This window comes from Vipera ursinii (assembly GCF_947247035.1).
Source record: "Vipera ursinii genome assembly, chromosome: Z".
Lineage (NCBI taxonomy): Eukaryota > Metazoa > Chordata > Lepidosauria > Squamata > Viperidae > Vipera > Vipera ursinii.
Genome location: NC_139517.1, coordinates 99434512 through 99453514, shown reverse-complemented (window position 1 = coordinate 99453514; position 19003 = coordinate 99434512). Strand labels below are relative to the sequence as shown.

Sequence of the window (19003 nt, the reverse complement as noted above, 5' to 3'; positions counted from 1 at the left end):
TATACTAACATGCAGTTATTCAAGGGAGAGAGAGGAGTAATTTCTAATTATATAAAATTAAAATATGGCTCTGCTTTAACAAACATGTGCAGAAGTACTATCCTGGTGAAAATCTATGGAAATGCAAATCTTGTACTCCAGGGAGCAGTATAGATCATAGCTGTTGAACTGGTGGTACATATAGCAGCAGAGAGGACTGTCTGTCTTACATAAATCTTAGGCAATAATTAACTCCATGGTGAACTGATTCAACAGCAATAGTACTAGCTGCAAGAGAAACTAGAAAAACATATCCAAATGAAAATATCACTTCTATAGAGAGTGGATTTATCATAGCAGATAGAATGCATGTCTCCAGAATAGAAACAAAGCTTTGTTCTGTATAATGTATACAACAACACTATATAACAATATGTATAATTTTGGAAATTAAGGGTGTAGCCTTATGGCTTCTACCGTAGCCATATGTTTTTGGGGACTTCTCCCTATGAAATTGGAGATGAGGCTTGAGTCTCCTTGTTTTCTCCAACTCATTCTGCTAGCCTCCAATTCTGACAGGAAATTTCTATTTCAGGTCATGAAATCCTGATTTCAGACAACTTTAAATGGAAGATGTAGAAAGGAAATTAGGATGTAAAGCCTTCCTTCGGGGATCTTTCAAAGGGGTTGGAATAGAATTTAGAACTGCAATTGTCAAGTCTCCCAATTTTTTGCAAAAGATGAAGTAGGAAAGAAAAAAGTGTCCCTAAATGAATAAACCCAGGTCAGGAAAATGTCGGAGAGTTGCAAATGTTTATAAATATAAAATTAAATCCTGAAGGTTTGTAGATAAAGATCTAGAAAATCTTGGGTAAGTAAAATTATCTGTTGTCTCTTATTCCAGTAATTGAATACTGGCTCTGAAAAAATATAGTTGCTAAGTAAAACATGTTTGCTGTATATAATTTATTTTTTTGAATTGTGTAAATTTTATAAAATGTTGCAAGAGAAGAATTTTTAAAATGTTGTCCAATATGGGAATGCTTCTGAAGATTTGGGCAGTTCTAGAGAGTTTTGAAATGTAAGTGCATTTCAACTTTGCTAAATCATGTGTGGAAAGTGTATGTGTGTAATGTGTATGTGTATGTAGGATTAAAATGGCATAAGTGCTTTGGGAGAGAAACACACACAACGTAATAATTACATTTGAGTCTAAGTTTCCCCCAGATATTTTGCATTACAATAGGATTAGCCCATTTTGATGTTTTGTTCCTGGAAGAAATAGTTCTTCCAGCACTATTGTTGATAAATTCTGAGAAAACAGAAAAATCTGAAGAGATAACTTATATGATATAATTGTCTCTATTAATAAAATTGTCTTGGTCTTCTGTTCCTTTGAGTTCTTCATCTAGTTCAATAATTCATTTTTAAAATTACCATTATAATACTGAATCCATTTCCTCTGTATCAAAATATACTGGCATGTGGTATGTTCATAGGTATGCATATTATGAAAAAAAATGAAAAAACTATGTCCATTTTCTGTTCAAAACCTAAATGGCAAGATAGGAAAGCACTATTCTATTGATGCCCTGATTTTTATAGGTATTAGCAATGACTGGATGATTCCTATTTCAACTCAATTACGCAATCAAATAAAGTTGTCTAGTACTTCAGCCTGATGATTCACCCAAATAGGCTGCTTGAGTGGAAGAGGATCTTCTGTTTTATTGCTCTTCTAATGGTCCTTCAAGTCACCCTGACACCTGGTGACCACATGGCTAGTATCCATACAGTTTTTCTGGCAATGTTTTGGGATGTGGTTCTTCCTAGGGCTGAGAGAGAATGACTGGCTCACAGTCATCCAGCTGGCTTCATGCCTAAGGGAGGTGTTCTATTTTAGAACCTTTAAATTGGAGCCAGGGACTGTATCCAGGACCTCACAGATGCAATAGCAAGCTTACCACTGAGCTACAGCATTACTTCCTTCCTAAAATGTACTCAGTTGGGCTTAAGAGGATATAATTGGTAGTGGGTATCAGCCGGAGTCTCCAAACTTTCATATAATTTAAGGTAAACATAACCAAACAGGAAAAAGAAACATATATGAGTAGAGTAGAAGAAGTGAAAGCAAGGCAAGCATAATTTGCATAGGTCAGAGAAGGGCAGTAAAACATCTGTTAGTAGTAGTTGACATGTGTCAATTTTCAGTGCTCATTAAATTCATATTAATGCTGAGCCACTCTTAAACTCCAAATGTATGTCCCAGTTGCTGTCATCTCAAGTTGAGTGGTGAATGGTCATTTTTCAGAACTGTGCCGATCCTGTTTACTTGTCAGTAGCATCTGACCTGGGGTCAGTATTGTATTTAACCTTTTGTTATAGGTCAAATCTACCAAGAATGGAATTGTTTGAATAACAGGTGTCCCCTTAGTAGAGTGGCTGACAGACTAAAACTGGTACATGTTTTTTTTTCTTCTTCTTTCCGTTTATTGGCCACAAAGAAGCATCTTAGGGACAAACATTCAAACTTAAGATCACTGAGAGTGGAGATTTGCTGCAGGATAAGAAAAGAGCAGGCAGTTAATTTAACAATATTTGAAACTTATGACTGTTTGTTTCTGGGTTGGTATATTAAAAAGCCATTGTCTTGGGTTTTGACTGACAAAAGAAACAACTGTCATATTTTTCTGGAATTATTCTTTCTATTATGTATATATAGAATTGCTCATATACTACAAAACAATGTCAGATATGGAACACCTAAGATATGTTTCATGGTGATGGAACACATCAAGAGCTGCAGAATAATTAAATATAATTGGATGCATTTCTTCTTAAGAGATGTCTGTGAAAAATTATTATTTTTGAAAATTCAGTTATGTGGATTATGTTCTTGACTTGTACATATCTCACATTTCAAAATAAAAATATTCTCAAAGAGGCACATAAATAAAATAATAATGTAATATTAAAATATGCCACAATTATTTCATCTTTTGTATTTTTGCTGTAATGTTTTTTCTGAGATAAGAAAAAAGATGGAAGAAGTAGTAGGAATAAATGGGAGAGTTAAAAGTTAAAGTTTACTTGATGCAGAATGCCCATTTTGCATCAAGTAAACTCTAAAGAAAGTTAAACAGTATGGCAGTGAAAAAGCAGCACGGGGGAAAAAAACCCCGTTGTTTTTTTTTTTTTTTTTTGAGATTCCAGACTAGTGTACATCCACATGCATCCAATCCCTTTGCTTGTGCAAAGCCAGATTGGAATCCTCGGGCTGCTCCTTCCAGCCCATTTTGGACCCCATCCCAAAGTGAAGGGAATGGTTCCCACCCCATCTGATTGCTGTGGGGCTTTGTTTCCAAAGACCTCTGCATAGGCTCTGGACAAACCAAGATCCGGGACTGAAAAGGCAATGGGAGTGAAGGGCTGTTCAAAGGAGGAGGAAGAAGGAGAAAGTGGGAGAAGTCGCTACTGTACAGATGAGGCATGACAGGTGTCGGGACGTAGTAGGCCTCCATTATTTTCTCTTCAATACTCTCCCATTTATCCTTACTCCAAGTGGGAGAAGCCCAAGGGAGACCTCCTTCATCACCCTGCAAGCAGAGGCAGGGGAGCGGGGAAGACAGGCTATCCAGATGTGCTGCATAATGGCAGCAAACACAGGTGGGGGGAAGCTTTCCCCTGCCTGCCTCCGCTTGCTGCCACCATGCAACATGTCTGGATCATCTGTCTTCCCCCCCCTCCACTTGCAGGGTGATGGAAGAGGTCTCCCTTGGGCATGGAACAGGATGTCAGCTTCAGTCGGTATTTTGGAGAACCTCCTCCATCACCCTGAAGACCGTGAGAGTGGCAAGACCCAAATGGCTGAAGGGAGGAGCCGAGAGAGAAAACCTCAGCATCAGATTGGAAAAAAAACTTGGGAAGGCCAGGTGTGGAGACTCAGATTTATCATAACTGGTTTACCATACTCAACAAACAATTAGGTATCGGTTCTGCCAGCAAGCTGGCTGAATCCCACCATTGCCTTTGGATCATGCAATGCTTCACATATTGATTCTCCAGATTCAATTTCTATATGGCTCCCTTTTGTTTTGTAGAGGATGAGGAAGATGATGAATTGGTGGAACTGAAAGCTCAGAATGAGGCTGAGATAGAAACTCAAGAAAAGAGAAAAGATGTGAAGGAAGGTACGTAAATAGATGAAGATTAAGATGGAGTACTTGATGTCCATCAGTAGCCTCTGGTCTCAGTTAAGCTGTATTGTGTCATTATTTGTTTTGTTATTGGTGTTTTATGGTTTTAACCCTATTAAGGCACTTCCAATTGCATTTTATGAGCTGAGCAACTATATAAATAGTTTGAATAAAATGAATATATATGTTTAAGATTATAACCACAATGTCTAAAATCTGTTAGCTTGTATGTTAACTTTTTTCTTTGATCATTGATCAAAACAATTAACTGTATGATCTGCCTTCTGCTAAGCCTAGAAATATATTGCACTGAATTTTGTTTTGTTTTTCATACTTTTTCGCAACGTTCCAGTCTAGATTTATTAAAATTAATAGATATCCCATGGTCATAGGCCCATCTTTTTGACACATGAGAAAAGTTCTCTTCTCATTGCTCTGACTATGAAATGTACTTTCTTGGGAGTTTTTTCAAGCATTTAGAAACCTGCGAAGACAGATTCATTTTGACAGGCTTATCAACCTGAGATGCTGTTAATATCTATGCCACTGTTCATTACAATTTTTATTAAGTTTTCATATTTTGTTTTGTCTTAGCTAGGTTGACTGCTTGCCAGAGCAGTGTATAAATCAAATAAGCAAATAAATTCCTAAATGGAAGGGCCAAGAATTGTCCATGACATTTCCAGTTTAAAAGGATTGGATAGATTCCACTAGTGTGGAAAACTTGATTTTGGAGGGTGGTTATGGTCAGACTAAACTCAGTGGGACAAATGGTCTGAACAGATCAAAAGTAGTTTCCTAGATTTTACCTTCTGCCTATAGCACTAATAACTAATGTGGCTGCTCCTGAACTCTATTAACCTAAACTGACACTTAAAGAGATTCTGCTCACTTGAACGCAGGTCTTCTTATCAGCAGACAAGCCAATAGTCTTAGTAAGAGCAGAACTATACTCAGTTGTTGAACTGTGGTTGAGATTTGGGTCATGTTTCCTCTCCTTGCCACATGAAAGTAACCATAATTTGTGTATCTCTGGAAGACGATGTAGTGAATTATGAGTGAATACTTTTTAAAAGCCAAGTTAAATAGACTCCTGAAAGACATATATTTATTTTAGTTTTTCACGGGCTTGCAAGCGAGTTCTATGTATACCTCAGCTGTATTTGAAAGATAGCCATAACTAACATCATCTCTTTTTTTGTTATAGTTTAGTCTAGTCGAAGTGTTTTGTGTTGCCCCTGGCTCCTCTTCTTGTTTCCTCAAGCCAGATCTCAAGCAAAAGATACTTGTAAAATCCCTTTCCCCTCCCCCCCTCGTTCTCTCCTTTCTTTTTAGTAGTAATAGTTTTTGAGACACTCAGACCACAGGTTTCAAAAGGAAGTCTGCTGGTTGAATCAGAGACAGCAGTACTTTGTGAGGATGTTAATATTTTAGAAGCTGAAAAGAAAATAATAAATTGGAACTGACACTGGAACTGACACAATGTTGGTTAAGTTTCAACTAGCTGCCTCATTTCCTTTTGTACCATTTCAGTGTTTCAAAAAAAGCTTATCATCATAACATCTACAATAGTCCCATAGATATGGAACAGGTGAAACATGCAGTTTTTTTCCTCATGAAATTTACCTCAGGATAATTAAAGCTGGGGCTCATTGTTGACTCCTCTTATGAAAGCCATTGCTTGAACATGGGATATAAGAATCAGCAATCCCATAAAAGTGCCTGTCTACATGCACAGAATATTTTTTCCTTCAGTAATCTTATCCATCCAGCATTTGAAATGGAAAAGATTAGTTTCAGGTGACTGAGAATAAAAAATTATCCACAAATATGTAGGGATAGGATTATCATGTAAATAATTAGCAGGAATCACAGAAATTCATTCTTAACGACTTTTTAAAATATTTTTTTCTTTCTTTCTTTTTTTTAAAAAAAGGATTACTTTATTGATGATGTACAGGATCTTTTAGGTGGTTGCCACATTTTCTTAATGTTTTTAATCACAAAATTCCATCATACAGACTATGTAACTTTTGTTTTTGCTTCAAGACAATGATTACTAATATGTTAGGGGCAACACATGTATTTTGATTAATATTTCCTGCTGTTATTGGGTTTAGCAATATTTATTCTGAATTAAGGGCTTTCCTGAAAATTAGGTTAAATGCATGTTTTTGTTGGCATGGAATGACAAGGTTACTTTTTCCATGAAAAGCAAAATACCCTTTCTTAAAACTGTTGCAAAATTTCTAATAGATATTTATAGTACTATTCATATTTCTAAAAGCAGCTAAGCTGGATCAGTGCTTCCATTATGAATCTTGGTTTTGAAAGATTCTGTAACCCACTATACAATTTTTCCCCAAATTAAAATTAAAATTGTTTGCCACTTAGAGACATTTCTTTTAAAAAGTGAGATTCAATGGAATATTATCTGATAAATTTGCTATTTTATCATTTGTAATTTTAATAGTAACAAGAACAAAAAATATAGAAAGTTGCTACATCCTTAGTCAGATTTCTTTGTACAGTACTGATTGGCGCTAATTGGTACAGATAAAAGTTTTCCTGGCCTGAGGTCTTCAGAAATCATATAATTTCATGCTTAGAATAGCACATTTTTTTAAAAAAGGGCTACATATTAAATGACTATGGAGATTCTCAGTCATCCAGGTAATGCAGAAATTTTAGGTTATCTTTCTTGTTTAAATTTTGTTCATTGTCTAAAACAATTATGCTTTCATATTTATACATAAGATTAGCTAATTTTAATTTCTGGATACTTGCTGTTTGCAGTCATTGTGCCATTAAAATAAAACTTGTTTTGCCAAAATGTTAAACAGAAATTATTTTTATCCATCATATTCTATGCTTCTCTTACATTTTTTCATGTTTAAAAACAATACAAAGAGTGGTAAAAATAATGTTCCAATTACTAAGTCCGGTTATACTTTTGTAGTCATGTGACATATATTGATTGTGTTAAATATAGTTTGTTGAAAAAGGTGCAGTGTCTTGATTCACTAATGCTAAGCTTTACAACCATAGTTACCAAACTGTGCTCATAGTGAACTTAGAGGAACACCAGGGGATATTTTAAATTTTTGAGGGAAAGGCAATGATACTTTGATATCTGCCAAACAGCATGCAAACTGGGGCTCTGTGAAAAAAATACTAAGACATTAAGGCTGCCATGAAGCGAGAAAGTTTGGAAAACTCTGGTTTACATGATCTATACAGTTTTAGAATTGCACATTGTGCTATGTCAAAATCTAAGAAATTGCATTATGACTAAGTATGAAATAAGAACCTTATCAACAATACCACTTTTAGATAAAAGATATCTGTCTCTCTCTTTCTCTCTGTTATATCTATCTAAAGCATTTCTGATTGGTGCTAATTGGTATGCTGAATATAGGTTCACTGATGTTATAATGCAATATATGACCTCTTACCTGTTTGCATACCTAAAATTATCTGGGTTTTTGTATGTTTTGTGAGGAATATGGGACAGAATTCACTTAGTCTTGTTTCAAACATAATAGAAATAATTAAAAAGAGATAGCAGGGCATTTTTCATTTTAGGATGATCTAAATTAAAATAATGTAGTAAGGAATGTTTAGATATAATTTGGGTATTAAACAAACAGGAAGGATGAAAATGTTTATGGACATCATAAGAAAGTGTTTGGTTTCTTCTTTCGTATTGCAGTGGGATCACTCTCTAATAAATATTCAATCTTCACTCAATTTTACAGTCTGTACTTTATAATCATGCCTTGGTAACCACATTTTGGAACATATTATCTGTAATAAATGTATTCTCTAATTCCTACCTTTATAATTTTCCTAATACATCAACCTTATCCCTGTATTTTAAATTGAATTCTAATATTTTCAAAAAGTTGAGCATGATGAGTTTCCAGTAATTAGAAAGGTCCAATGTTATAAAACTGTCTCCAAAAACTTTTCTTTATGTAACTTCTGTTTATGATCAATGGAGTAACGCATGCATTTTAATGAGTTAAGAATATTTTAACCTAGCTATGTTTTAGCTCATATCTGACCATCATTTGTCTTGAAAAATAGGGTTATACCTTGTTAATACTGCGATAGGAAGTGATCACAAAGTCTGAGACAAAAAATAAAATAAAATCCCAGGACAACAAGCTGCCTCCATCTTACTGCCAATAAAACTACATGATGTATTCATTTAGCCATCAAGACTCAAGCTCAACTTCATATTTTAAGAACCTTTTAGGATTTGTTTGGTTTTGAAACTGAAAATGAAGATGGCTTCTGTATTGAAAGAGCATTTAAGACTACTTTTTTGTTAAGGCTGTTACACTGCTTTTCCAAGCTTGCCTGGGTCATAAGCATCAATAAAAAATATTTCCTGAAATCTGAATGTGAAATTTATTTTATTTTGTGATCTTAACTGTTTTCTTCTTCATAACAATAAATATGCAGGATATAGGATGTCTTTGGTATAGAAGCCGCATTCTAGGATTATGTAGTGATATATTAATGAATTCATTTTCCTTTAAAAGGCAGCAAACCATCCTGTCTTACCAATTTCACTATACGTTTCATAGGAAGATCTCATTTCTTTGCTGAACAGTAAGATTCATCTGGAAATATTTAAACGCTTGTATGTTTAATGCTGCCAATATTCTTTTGGAAGCTCCTCCTAGAGAATTGACAGAGGAAGAAAAGCAACAGATTCTACATTCAGAAGAATTCCTTATATTTTTTGACCGGACAATACGTGTGATTGAGCGAGCTCTAGCAGAAGATTCAGACATTTTCTTTGACTACAGTGGCCGGGATATAGAGGAAAAAGATAGGTCAGTGCTTTCTTCCCCCCCCCACCCCCGTTTTTAAAAAATCCAATAAGTAAAAAAAATGGGCATTTCTGACTTACAGAGACCAATACTTCATTGTTCAATACATCTGTGGCGATAATCTGAGTTCAATGATGTAATAAAATATATTTACTGGATCTTCTTCATTAATTCTAGATGCTTTCAAGGTTCTAAATTGTCTTTATGCTGCATAATCTTATCGTAACATATTGAAACAGAAGAAATGAATATATCAGCTTTTATCTAGATCAGTGTTTTCCAGACATAACAACTTTAAGATGCTGGTTGGGAAATTCTGAGAGTTGAAGTCCACAAATACTGAAGTTGCCAAGTTTGAGAAATACTGATTTAGATCAACATCTTCTAGACTTTAAATTAAAAGGCACACAACATTCTTAGGGTAAATATCCCTTTGCTCTTTGAATGATTCTACAGGCTTAATTCTAGAAAGTGTGTGTGTATGTATGTGTGTGTACACATAGAAAACTGCTAAATAGAATGTTACATATATTTGTGCATGCTGTGGGTGTTTTTTATTAAGTTTTCAAAATATTATAATTCAGAACAAATTAACAAACAAATCAGCTAATACAATCTTCTCCAAAGTGGAATTAGTTCTAGACTACAAGTCCCAAAATCTTCCAGTCATTATTGTCATTGAAACCAGTACTCCAAAACATAACAGAAAAACAGAATAATAGAGTGGCAAGGGATCTTGGAGGTCTTCTATTCCAGAGGTCCCCAACCTTTTGGGTACTAGGGACTGGTTCCATGAAGAAAGGTTTTTCCACAGGCAAGAAAGTGCATAGTTTTGTGTGCTGCCTGCATCCCACAGATGGGGCTTTGCTTGTTTGTGCAGACTGGTTGCTGGCATGCTGTGGCCAGATACCGGTCCATGTATAGGGGTTGGGGACCCCTGATGTAAACTATACACAAAGCAAATCATGGGTCAACTTTTCTCAGATCCTTCAGATGAGAAGGATCTGAGAAAAGGAAAAAAATATGCACAAGTATGAAACAGGTGGCATGATGTGGCCTGGTACCAGTCCACGAACCAGGGGTTAAGGACCCCGATGTAAACTATACGCAAAGTAAATCATGGATAAACCTTTCTTTTCTCAGATTCTTCAGATGAGAAGGATCTGAGAAAATAAAAAAAATCTGAAAAATATACACAAGTATAAAATAGGTGGTTCCTGGCTCAACAGTAGTAATTGCAAGAGAGATCATGGAGTCCTGTGGACAACCATTTAAGTATGTGTGCTGAAGCCAAAAAAGCCAACAGAGTCTTATGCTGCATTAATATAGGGATACAATCAAGATCACGTGAAGTGTTAATACCAGTTTATAATGCCTTTGTCATGGTTCTGACTAATGAAACACCTCAAATGATCTTCAGGCATTGTTTATTCCAAAAAGTCTATAATAATGAGAACAAGACGTCGGCATGGCATGGATAGATGCCAGAATCTGAATTCTCCTCCCCTGAACACATCGTATCAAACACAATTCCCTCCCTTAATTTAAACATCATAAATCACATTCTCCAATTAGTTTAACATGCAAAGCTTCACTTCCGTTCTATAATGGGCCATTCCGTAGCTTATTAAAAACAACAGGGGTAGCATTCTCCTCCCCCCAGGTTCATTTGTCAAAGCAAAAATATCCAATGTTTGCAGCGTTGACAGCCTTGGTAAGACCAAATGTGGAATGCACGTTGCATCCAGCTTTGGTCACCACACCATAAAAAAAGATGTTGAGACTCTAGAAAGGGGTCCTCAAACTTTTTAAAGAGGGGGCCAGTTTATTCTCCCTTTTTAAACGGAGCCAGTTTATTGTGGGGCTGAACTATAGTTTGAAAAAAAAAATAATGATTACAGAACAATGTAAAATCAAGTATAAAATGAAAAAATGAAACAGGAAAAACGAATTGGTTAATTATGTGAATGGGTTTTTAAATGAAGAAAATATACAACATTTCCAGTTAATTCACACATGTTTTGTTTGGGAATGCAACTGCTGGTTTTTCTGCAAATAGTTTTTGGGTTGTGGGAAGATAGCAGAAGTTTTCCTCCCTCATTTGTTTAATTAGTATGTCCAATTTTACTTCAAATGCTTTCACATGTGAATGCATATCACAGATGAACTTCTCCTTTCCTTGAAGTTACACGTTGAAACTGTTGAATAGCTATGTTACATCTGTCAGAAAAGCAAGGTGCCATTTTCATTCAGCATTTCTTGCAGACGTCTCATGACCCAAACTAGATAACATCAGCAATGCCAGAAGAGGGGGAGGGGTTGGGGAATTGAGGAGGAGAAGAGAAGGAGGGTGGCTGTGGAGTCCTTGGTGCTCTCTGAAATGGGTGGCTTTCTTGCAGATGTCTCATGACCCAAACTAGGTAACATCATCAGTTCACTTATTATCCCATTTTGGGTTCTGAAACATCTGCAAGAAAACCACCATCCTCAGAGACCCCCACAAGGATCCTTCATTTTAACCCTGAGTCAGAAATATCATCCTTGATTGGCATTCCGGACCTTACATTGCCTCAGCTCCATACAACCCCTCACAACCCCAAAATAACCTTCCAGGAGCAAATTCTTCTCCTTTTTTCTCACTCACCCGGCCACTCCTCACAAATACCTTACCCTTTGCCTGCTCCCCTTTGACCCATAACTGACGCCCCACTCCAGCAGCCCCACTCCAATCCTCATGGGGGTCAAGCTCACTCAGAGCTGCTGGTGGGGCTGGGTCTGTCGGCAATGGTGGGAATGATGTTGAGAGCCACCGGCACCAGTTTCCTCTTGCCCAGCATGGCAGCAGCAGCAGCAGCAGTAGTGGAGGCTGGGGCTTGCGTTCCATAGTACCTAGCGAGGGACCCTCCTCAGAAGAAGCAGCAACAGTGGAGTCATCATTGCCCAGCTTGGCTGCCCTAAGTGAGGCCGAGACTGCAAGCAAGGCCTAAACCTCTCAGCCCGGCTCTGAGGTAAAAATGTGAGGAGGCGGGAGGAGGAGAGGAATGGGGCATGGCTGAAGTGTGAGTGTGCATTTGGGCATGCAAGGAAGAAACTGGGGAAAAAACTTCTCCTCCCACCAACTTGCCATCCCGCCATTGGCTGGGGCTCTCACCACCATCCTCCCAACCTCTCCTCGCAATTGGACTGCTTACTTGGGAGGTTGAGGTGGGCCGGATAAAAAGACAAGGCAGGCCGCATGCGGCCCATGGGCCATAGTTTGAGGACCCCTGCTCTAGAAAGAGTACAGAGAAGAGCAACAAAGACGATTAGGGGATTGAAGGCAAAAACATGAAGAACAGTTGCAGGAATTGGGTATGTCTAGTTTAATGAGGGACGCGGTGGCTCAGTGGGTTAGGACGCTGAGCTTGTCGATCAGAAGGTCGGCAGTTTGGCGGTTCGAATCCCAAGTGCCGCGTAACAGAGTGAGCGCCTGTTACTCGTCCTAGCTTCTGCCAACCTAGCAGTTTGAAAGCACGTAAAAATGAAAGTAGAAAAATAGGGACCACTACGGTGGGAAGGTAACAGCGTTCCGTGCGCCTTTGGCGTCTAGTCATGCCGGCCACATGACCACGGAGACGTCCTCGGACAGGCGCTGGCTCTTCGGCTTTGAAACGGAGATGAGCACCGGCCCCTACAGTCGGAAACGACTAGCATGCATGTGCGGGGGAACCTTTACCTTTACCTTTAGTTTAATGAAAAAAAGGACTGGAGATGGCATAATAGCACTGTTCCAATATCTAAGGGGCTGCCACAAAAAAGAGGGGTTTAGCCTAGTCTCCAAAGCATCTGAATGCAGGACAAGAAGCAATGGATGTAAATTAAGGAAAGGAGCAACCTAGAAGTAAGGAGAAATTTCCTTACAGTTAGAACAATTAATCAGTGGAACAACTTGCTTCCAGCAGTTGTGGGTGCTCCAACACTGGAGGCTTTTAAAAAGAGATTGGACAACCATTTGCCTGAAATGGTTTAAAATTTCCTGCTTGAGCAGGGTAGGGAATAAAATGGGTCCCCAACCCCCGGTCTGTTGACCAGCACCGGGCTGCAGCATGCCAGAAACCAGTCCGTGCAAATAAGCAAAGCCTCATCCACAGGATACAGGCAGTACATAAAACCATGCCCCTCCAGTCCACGGAAAAACCTTTCTCCAAAGAACTGGTCCCCAGTCCCAAAATGTTGGGGACCTCTGGTTTACATAATATGTAGAACTTCTGAATCTAAATGGAAGTATTCAGCATTTGTTCAAAATATCCCCTAGGAAGCAAATAAGGGCTCAACATTTCTTTTGTCAGTGTCCTTCAGATGTTTGGGAATATCAGTTTCAATTATAATGCGGACTGCAAGATTTTGGGAGTCATAGTCCAAAATCCAATTCCATTTTGGGGAAGATAGTATTAGCTGGTTTGCTTGTTAATTTGTTCCAAATCATAATACAATATATTGTTGAATAATTAATAAGCAACACACAGCATACACAAACATATGTGACATCCTCAATAGCAGTTTTCCACATGAAATTCATGTGTTAGTTAATATAATATGAAGCCCAGGATCACAACTAAGCCAGTTTGAATCTATGCTATACTCCGGAAACTATTTTTTATGTGGACCAATGAAGACTATATGAAATGTAGGAAATTAAAGTTAAATTAAGAAAGAAAACTATGTAGATTTTCATCCCACTTGTTCAATATTGTTTGTGATTTTCTACAGCCTGAGTAAATTAAGGAATTTAGACAAATATGGAACCATCCCTTTCCACTCATCGTAATTGCTTAGATATAACATATTTATACTTAGACCATTTCTTTCCTTTGGTTAAAATTATGGACAGGACAAAGAGGACATCAGGCAAAGAAACATACAAAATTGAAATAACTAAGGGAATGTAGTAGAAAAGAGAAACAATCAGAACTAATAATTGACAAAACAGTTTATTATTTTAAAATGTCAGCCCTAATGTTAAGTAGTGACACAATCCTTGTTCAAATCCATGTAGTGATGTCCAAGCTGGAGCCAACCTTTCCTTCAGCCGACAGTTTTATGATGAGCATTGGTCTAAGCATCGCGTTGTCACTTGTATGGATTGGTCCCTTCAGGTGAGATTTGTAATTTGTTCTTTTTAATATTTTATGTTTTATTGTTTTTAAGATGATTTTATATGTTTATATGTTTGTTTTAAATCTTTGATTGGCTAAAAAATTGACAGCTATATAAATGTTTTAAATAAGGAAAAGAAATAGACTTTTAATTTTTTGGTCATTTAACTATGTTTTCTTTCTTGTAATCATCCATGGGTGTTGGAACCTATATGTAACTTAAACTAGGTGTTAAACTTGGCAGTTGCTCTTAAAACACACTAGGAGTAAGACTGTCTAAAAGATAATAAAATAAATAAGCACACTATAATGCTAGTAATTCCATGTGCTTCAATTTACGTTTTTGAGGAACAGGCACTAAGGTTATAATATTATGTGGTAAGCTGCTGTTGAGAAAAACTTGTGATACTGGATATTCAAAGAAAATAAGATTTAAATGCTACCCAAGTCACACAAGTTCATGCAGCTACAACCATATTAAGATGGTCATTTGTAAGAAGGCATCTTGCCTTGAAAAAGGATGTAAAACTTAACTGTTGAATATATGTTTTACATGCAGAACATCTCAGTATCCTTAATGGGATAGACAGGAAGCAATGAAAGAAGTTTGCGAGAGTCACTTTTCACTGAAATATTTGGTTACATCAGACATGTCAAACACAAGGCCCGGGGGCCGGATCCGGCCCACGAAGTGGTTTCACGCGGCCCACGAAGCCATCCTAGAAACAGTGAGGGAACGGCCCCCACTGCCTTGGCCCTGGCCCAGAGACCCTCCTTCTGCCAGAGACCCTCAGATCTGTCCCACTCCTGCCCAGGCCCCCATAGGCGCCCTTGATGCAAACGAGGTAGAGCTGGCCACGCCCACCCAGTAGGCCATATGCACTCTAGCCACACCCACCCAGTAGGCCACGCCCACCCAGTAGGCCACACCCACCCAGTAGGCCACACCCACCCAGGCCACACCCACCCGGCCCCCTGAGGGCAACCGCAATGCTGATGCGGCCCTCAATGAAATTGAGTTTGACTCCCCTGGGTTACATTGACTGCAGTGAAGCATCCCATGACAAATTTTGTCCTATTGGGACATATCAAATATAGGTAGTATGGGGTTATTTTATGGCATTCAAATCCTCTACTGGGAATTAAAATTTGCACTTTATGTGTTTTATAACAAGTTTATTCAAAGTTTAATTACAATAGTAAAAGATAACACAACTAAAAAGAAAAATAGAAAGAAAAAAATAAAAAGTGAAAGAAAACAAAAAGAGAAAGAGCAAAAAAAATCCCTAAGAAAATGACTTCCCACCTTCATCATGACAAATATAAATAGTTTCATTAGCTCTTCACATCTAATTAGCAGATATAAAATTCTTCATATCATAATTCAATTTTAAAATATTGAGAAATCCAATAAGCAATATCTTTCCTAATCCAAGTGTGGTAATCCAACAAACCAGTTAACAAATATAAAATTCATCTTTCCAAATCTCTACTCTTAACTGTAAGCAAACCCAATACGTAATGTATTTTCTAAGCCAGATGTTAGCTAGTCCAGAAAGAACCATCCAAAATAACAACATATTCCATGTTAATTCTGATTAAACAAGCCAACTGGGTTCCTTTCTTTAACACAAAACTATCTTGGCCTTTAATTCGTTCAAATGGTTAATATGCTTATATATCAAGCCGCCCTGAGTCTTCGGAGAAGGGCGGGATATAAATGGGATTAAAAAAAAAGTGTCTTCAAAACTTTAACAAACCTCTTCTGTAAATCCAGAAGGAAGAAATTCTTCCAATTACTATCTCGAATTGGCATTTTTATTTCCTTCTTATTTTTTTAAAGTCTCATTTGATTATTTTTGAATATCCAATGACAGATATCTGTTTACTTTGTTCTCCACAATCATGTCATGTTATTGTTCCAAATCTTTTTCTTTTCTTCATTTTCTTCTGAGATTATATTGTTCATAAGAACACTCAACGCAACTGACTGTTGATTCAATGTCCCGGTGACATTCCTCAAAAATATCAGTTGCGTTATAAGTTGCTTTCTTATAAGTTGTGCAAATAACAGGTCTTTTTGGATTGTTGTGATGCTAACACAGAGAAACAAATCATATGACATGTCAACTCTCTATATTAAGACAACAGTCTTAGTATATTTTGAATCAGTTATTTTGGGTCTAGGAAATGCAAACCTGCATCTAGCTTGAGAAAAGTAATGCAGATATTGAAGTTCATTTTTATTTATAGCATGTAACTTCATCTTTATTGCCACAGTGGTTTTTGCATTCATGTGTTTTAATTAAATCCATTTTGCAACAGATATGTCTAAGTACGTGGGTGGCCGATAGGCCTATGTGGATTTCACAGAAATAGGAAGCAACCCTGAGGAAAAACGTATCTTGGACTATTCAAGTGGGGGGGGGGGGGAAATTACATGGAATTCTTATCTGATAGTTTTTTTTAACAAGCAGCATTTATAGTATTCCCACAACAGCAAGATAAGCCCAACTTGGAAGGCAACTGCCAAAATATAATTGTTCATTCCCTCAGGCAGGCAAGTATACAGGGTATTTTGTCTCCTGTTTCTTTTTTCTGGGTGGCCTTGTTTCACCTTCTTTTCTTCCAGCTCTTATCTCTCTTAGATTTTCACCTTAGCTACTCTCACTGCCGCCATTTCTGATCCCTAGGTTTCATGCTTCAAATTTATAGTTATAGAGGCAGACGTACTCAGAATAAATTCTGATGTGTTCCAGTCTTTCCTTTTCTAGTAGTTTGAGAAAGGTGTCGCAACTTTCAGAATATTATAGTTATGCTGACTGGGAACTGTAATCCTACCATAATTAAAAAGTGCCAATTTGAGGATAGTTATATGGCCTCATACATTGTAATGCTTACAATGCTTGAGTGGCTCAATGAAAGTCACACAGTGGAATCTTCTGTTAACCAAGATTAGATAATGTCAATAAGCACTCATGTTACTGATCATCAGAAATAAATGTAGAAATATCAAAAATATCTTCATATGTAAAGCCTGACCAAATAGTCACTTCAGGGAAAAACCTGTCTTTTGACTTTCATTGATTTCCTTGATGTCGTTTCATTCCAAACTGCCTCTGATTATTGATACACTATTAATTTTAGATTGCAAGGCCCATCTAATGAGGCCCTTTTGAACTATTTTGCTTTGAGCAATGAACAGTGCGTTTCCTCCCCAATTCAGGGTTCGAATCCAAAGCCACTCAACCAATTATAATGCTTGACATATAAAATATTGAAATGACTCTGCAGAAAACATAAGATCAACAACCAATTGCACAATGGAAAAAATCATTTTTTTAATATGCCCAAAATTTTATTCTTGAAGTGACCATTTTATTCTGCTGCTGAGAGTTATCAAATGAAGCTTTGCCGAAGGCTCTCCAATATCTGAGCTAAATCATATATATTCATAGACCAACCCAGATATAGATGTAGATGCAGAATTGTACTGCAAATAGAGGATATATCACTATTCTATCTTTATGGTATAATATATTACTGCTTATAATATATGTTCTGGGTATGTTCTGGGTAATATAACCAAGTGAAATGTGTAGTGATAGTTATGATTATTGTGAAAACAAGAAACAATTAAAAATATATTTGATAACTACAGATAAAAATAAAGCAATATGATTCCTATGATTAATAAGGTGGAAGACAAGCAAACATTAAACAAGTAAAGGGAAATGGATCAGTGACTGAATCTTCACATACAAAGTTTGTTTTATTGTGCTTCTGTCAAAGGCACAAGTCTTTTGGAGAAAAGCTGGCAATTCCTTTATAAAATTACAAATCATTATTTATTTATTTATGAAATTTATTTGCTGCACATCTTGTATTTAGTGGCTTAGTATGGCTTACAATGGTTAGTATAACTCATAATAGTATAATTCCAACAGTCTCTATTAATATTTTGTCAAGAATAGATAGCAAGCACAGCCTAAAATTTAAGGGCAAATGTAGATGTTGTACTCCAATGTGGTGATAACCATTAATTTAAATAGTTTTTTTTAAAAAAAAGCTAGATAGAGGATCAAGCTATCATTCTATGGCTATTATTCTTGATGATTCTGTATTGTTTCCTGTATCACAGGCAGCATACTCTTAGTATCAGCTACTAGGAAGTGAGAATGGATGTTGGTTCTTTCATGCAGACTTCTCAAGGACACATAGCTGGATGCTCTGTAACACAGAAGCTAAACTTGTTGGGTTCCAGTTTCAGTAATTGTGTGTTTCAATAATTTCAAGTATAAACCATGATTTTTCTTTATTTTTTATTTTTGCACCAGGTAGGATAAACATACACACGCAGACATATAATGGCTGTGTGCACTTCACAAAATGCACCTTCCCTGAGGCATTAAAGTAGCTGTTTGGCTTGGTTGTATTAAAAGATATTTTTTTTGAAGGCAGCCAGGCCACATACTTCCATTTGCAGAGACTTCACATTTGTTGTAAGCTCCACTGAGGTAGAGCAGCTGGGCATAAGCATGCATTGGGAAAGCCCATAAAGTACCCAGTCGACCCTATAAGAAAATTAGTCTACTTTGTGCTTTGAGGAAAAGGTATTTACTTCCTTCTGAATACTTTGCAAAGCTCTAGTATACACATGTACTTAAGTTTAACCATTCACCAATCATCAGCAGTGCCACATATGTCAAGTAGATGTGAATGTGGAATTCCCACCAGGTGAGCGAATTGGCTGATGAAGGCAATATGGCATGAGTTGTCCTTTCATCATTAGTCCACCTAATTTCAGATCTGGTTACGTAGGCAATTTTTTTTATTTTATAGGACAGTC

The 19003-nt window shown here is 37.0% G+C and overlaps 1 protein-coding gene across 1 annotated transcript in view; it reads left to right on the top strand.

Moving 5' to 3' along the window:
- Window positions 1-19003, top strand: part of DYNC1I1 (dynein cytoplasmic 1 intermediate chain 1) — a 215334-nt gene that overhangs the window by 105400 nt on the left and 90931 nt on the right. Inside the window, exons 7-9 of the mRNA XM_083376361.1 lie at window positions 4080-4169; window positions 8860-9022; window positions 14055-14154. Of these exons, the coding sequence (XP_083232487.1) occupies window positions 4080-4169; window positions 8860-9022; window positions 14055-14154 (353 nt within the window). The remainder of the gene's footprint in view (window positions 1-4079; window positions 4170-8859; window positions 9023-14054; window positions 14155-19003) is intronic.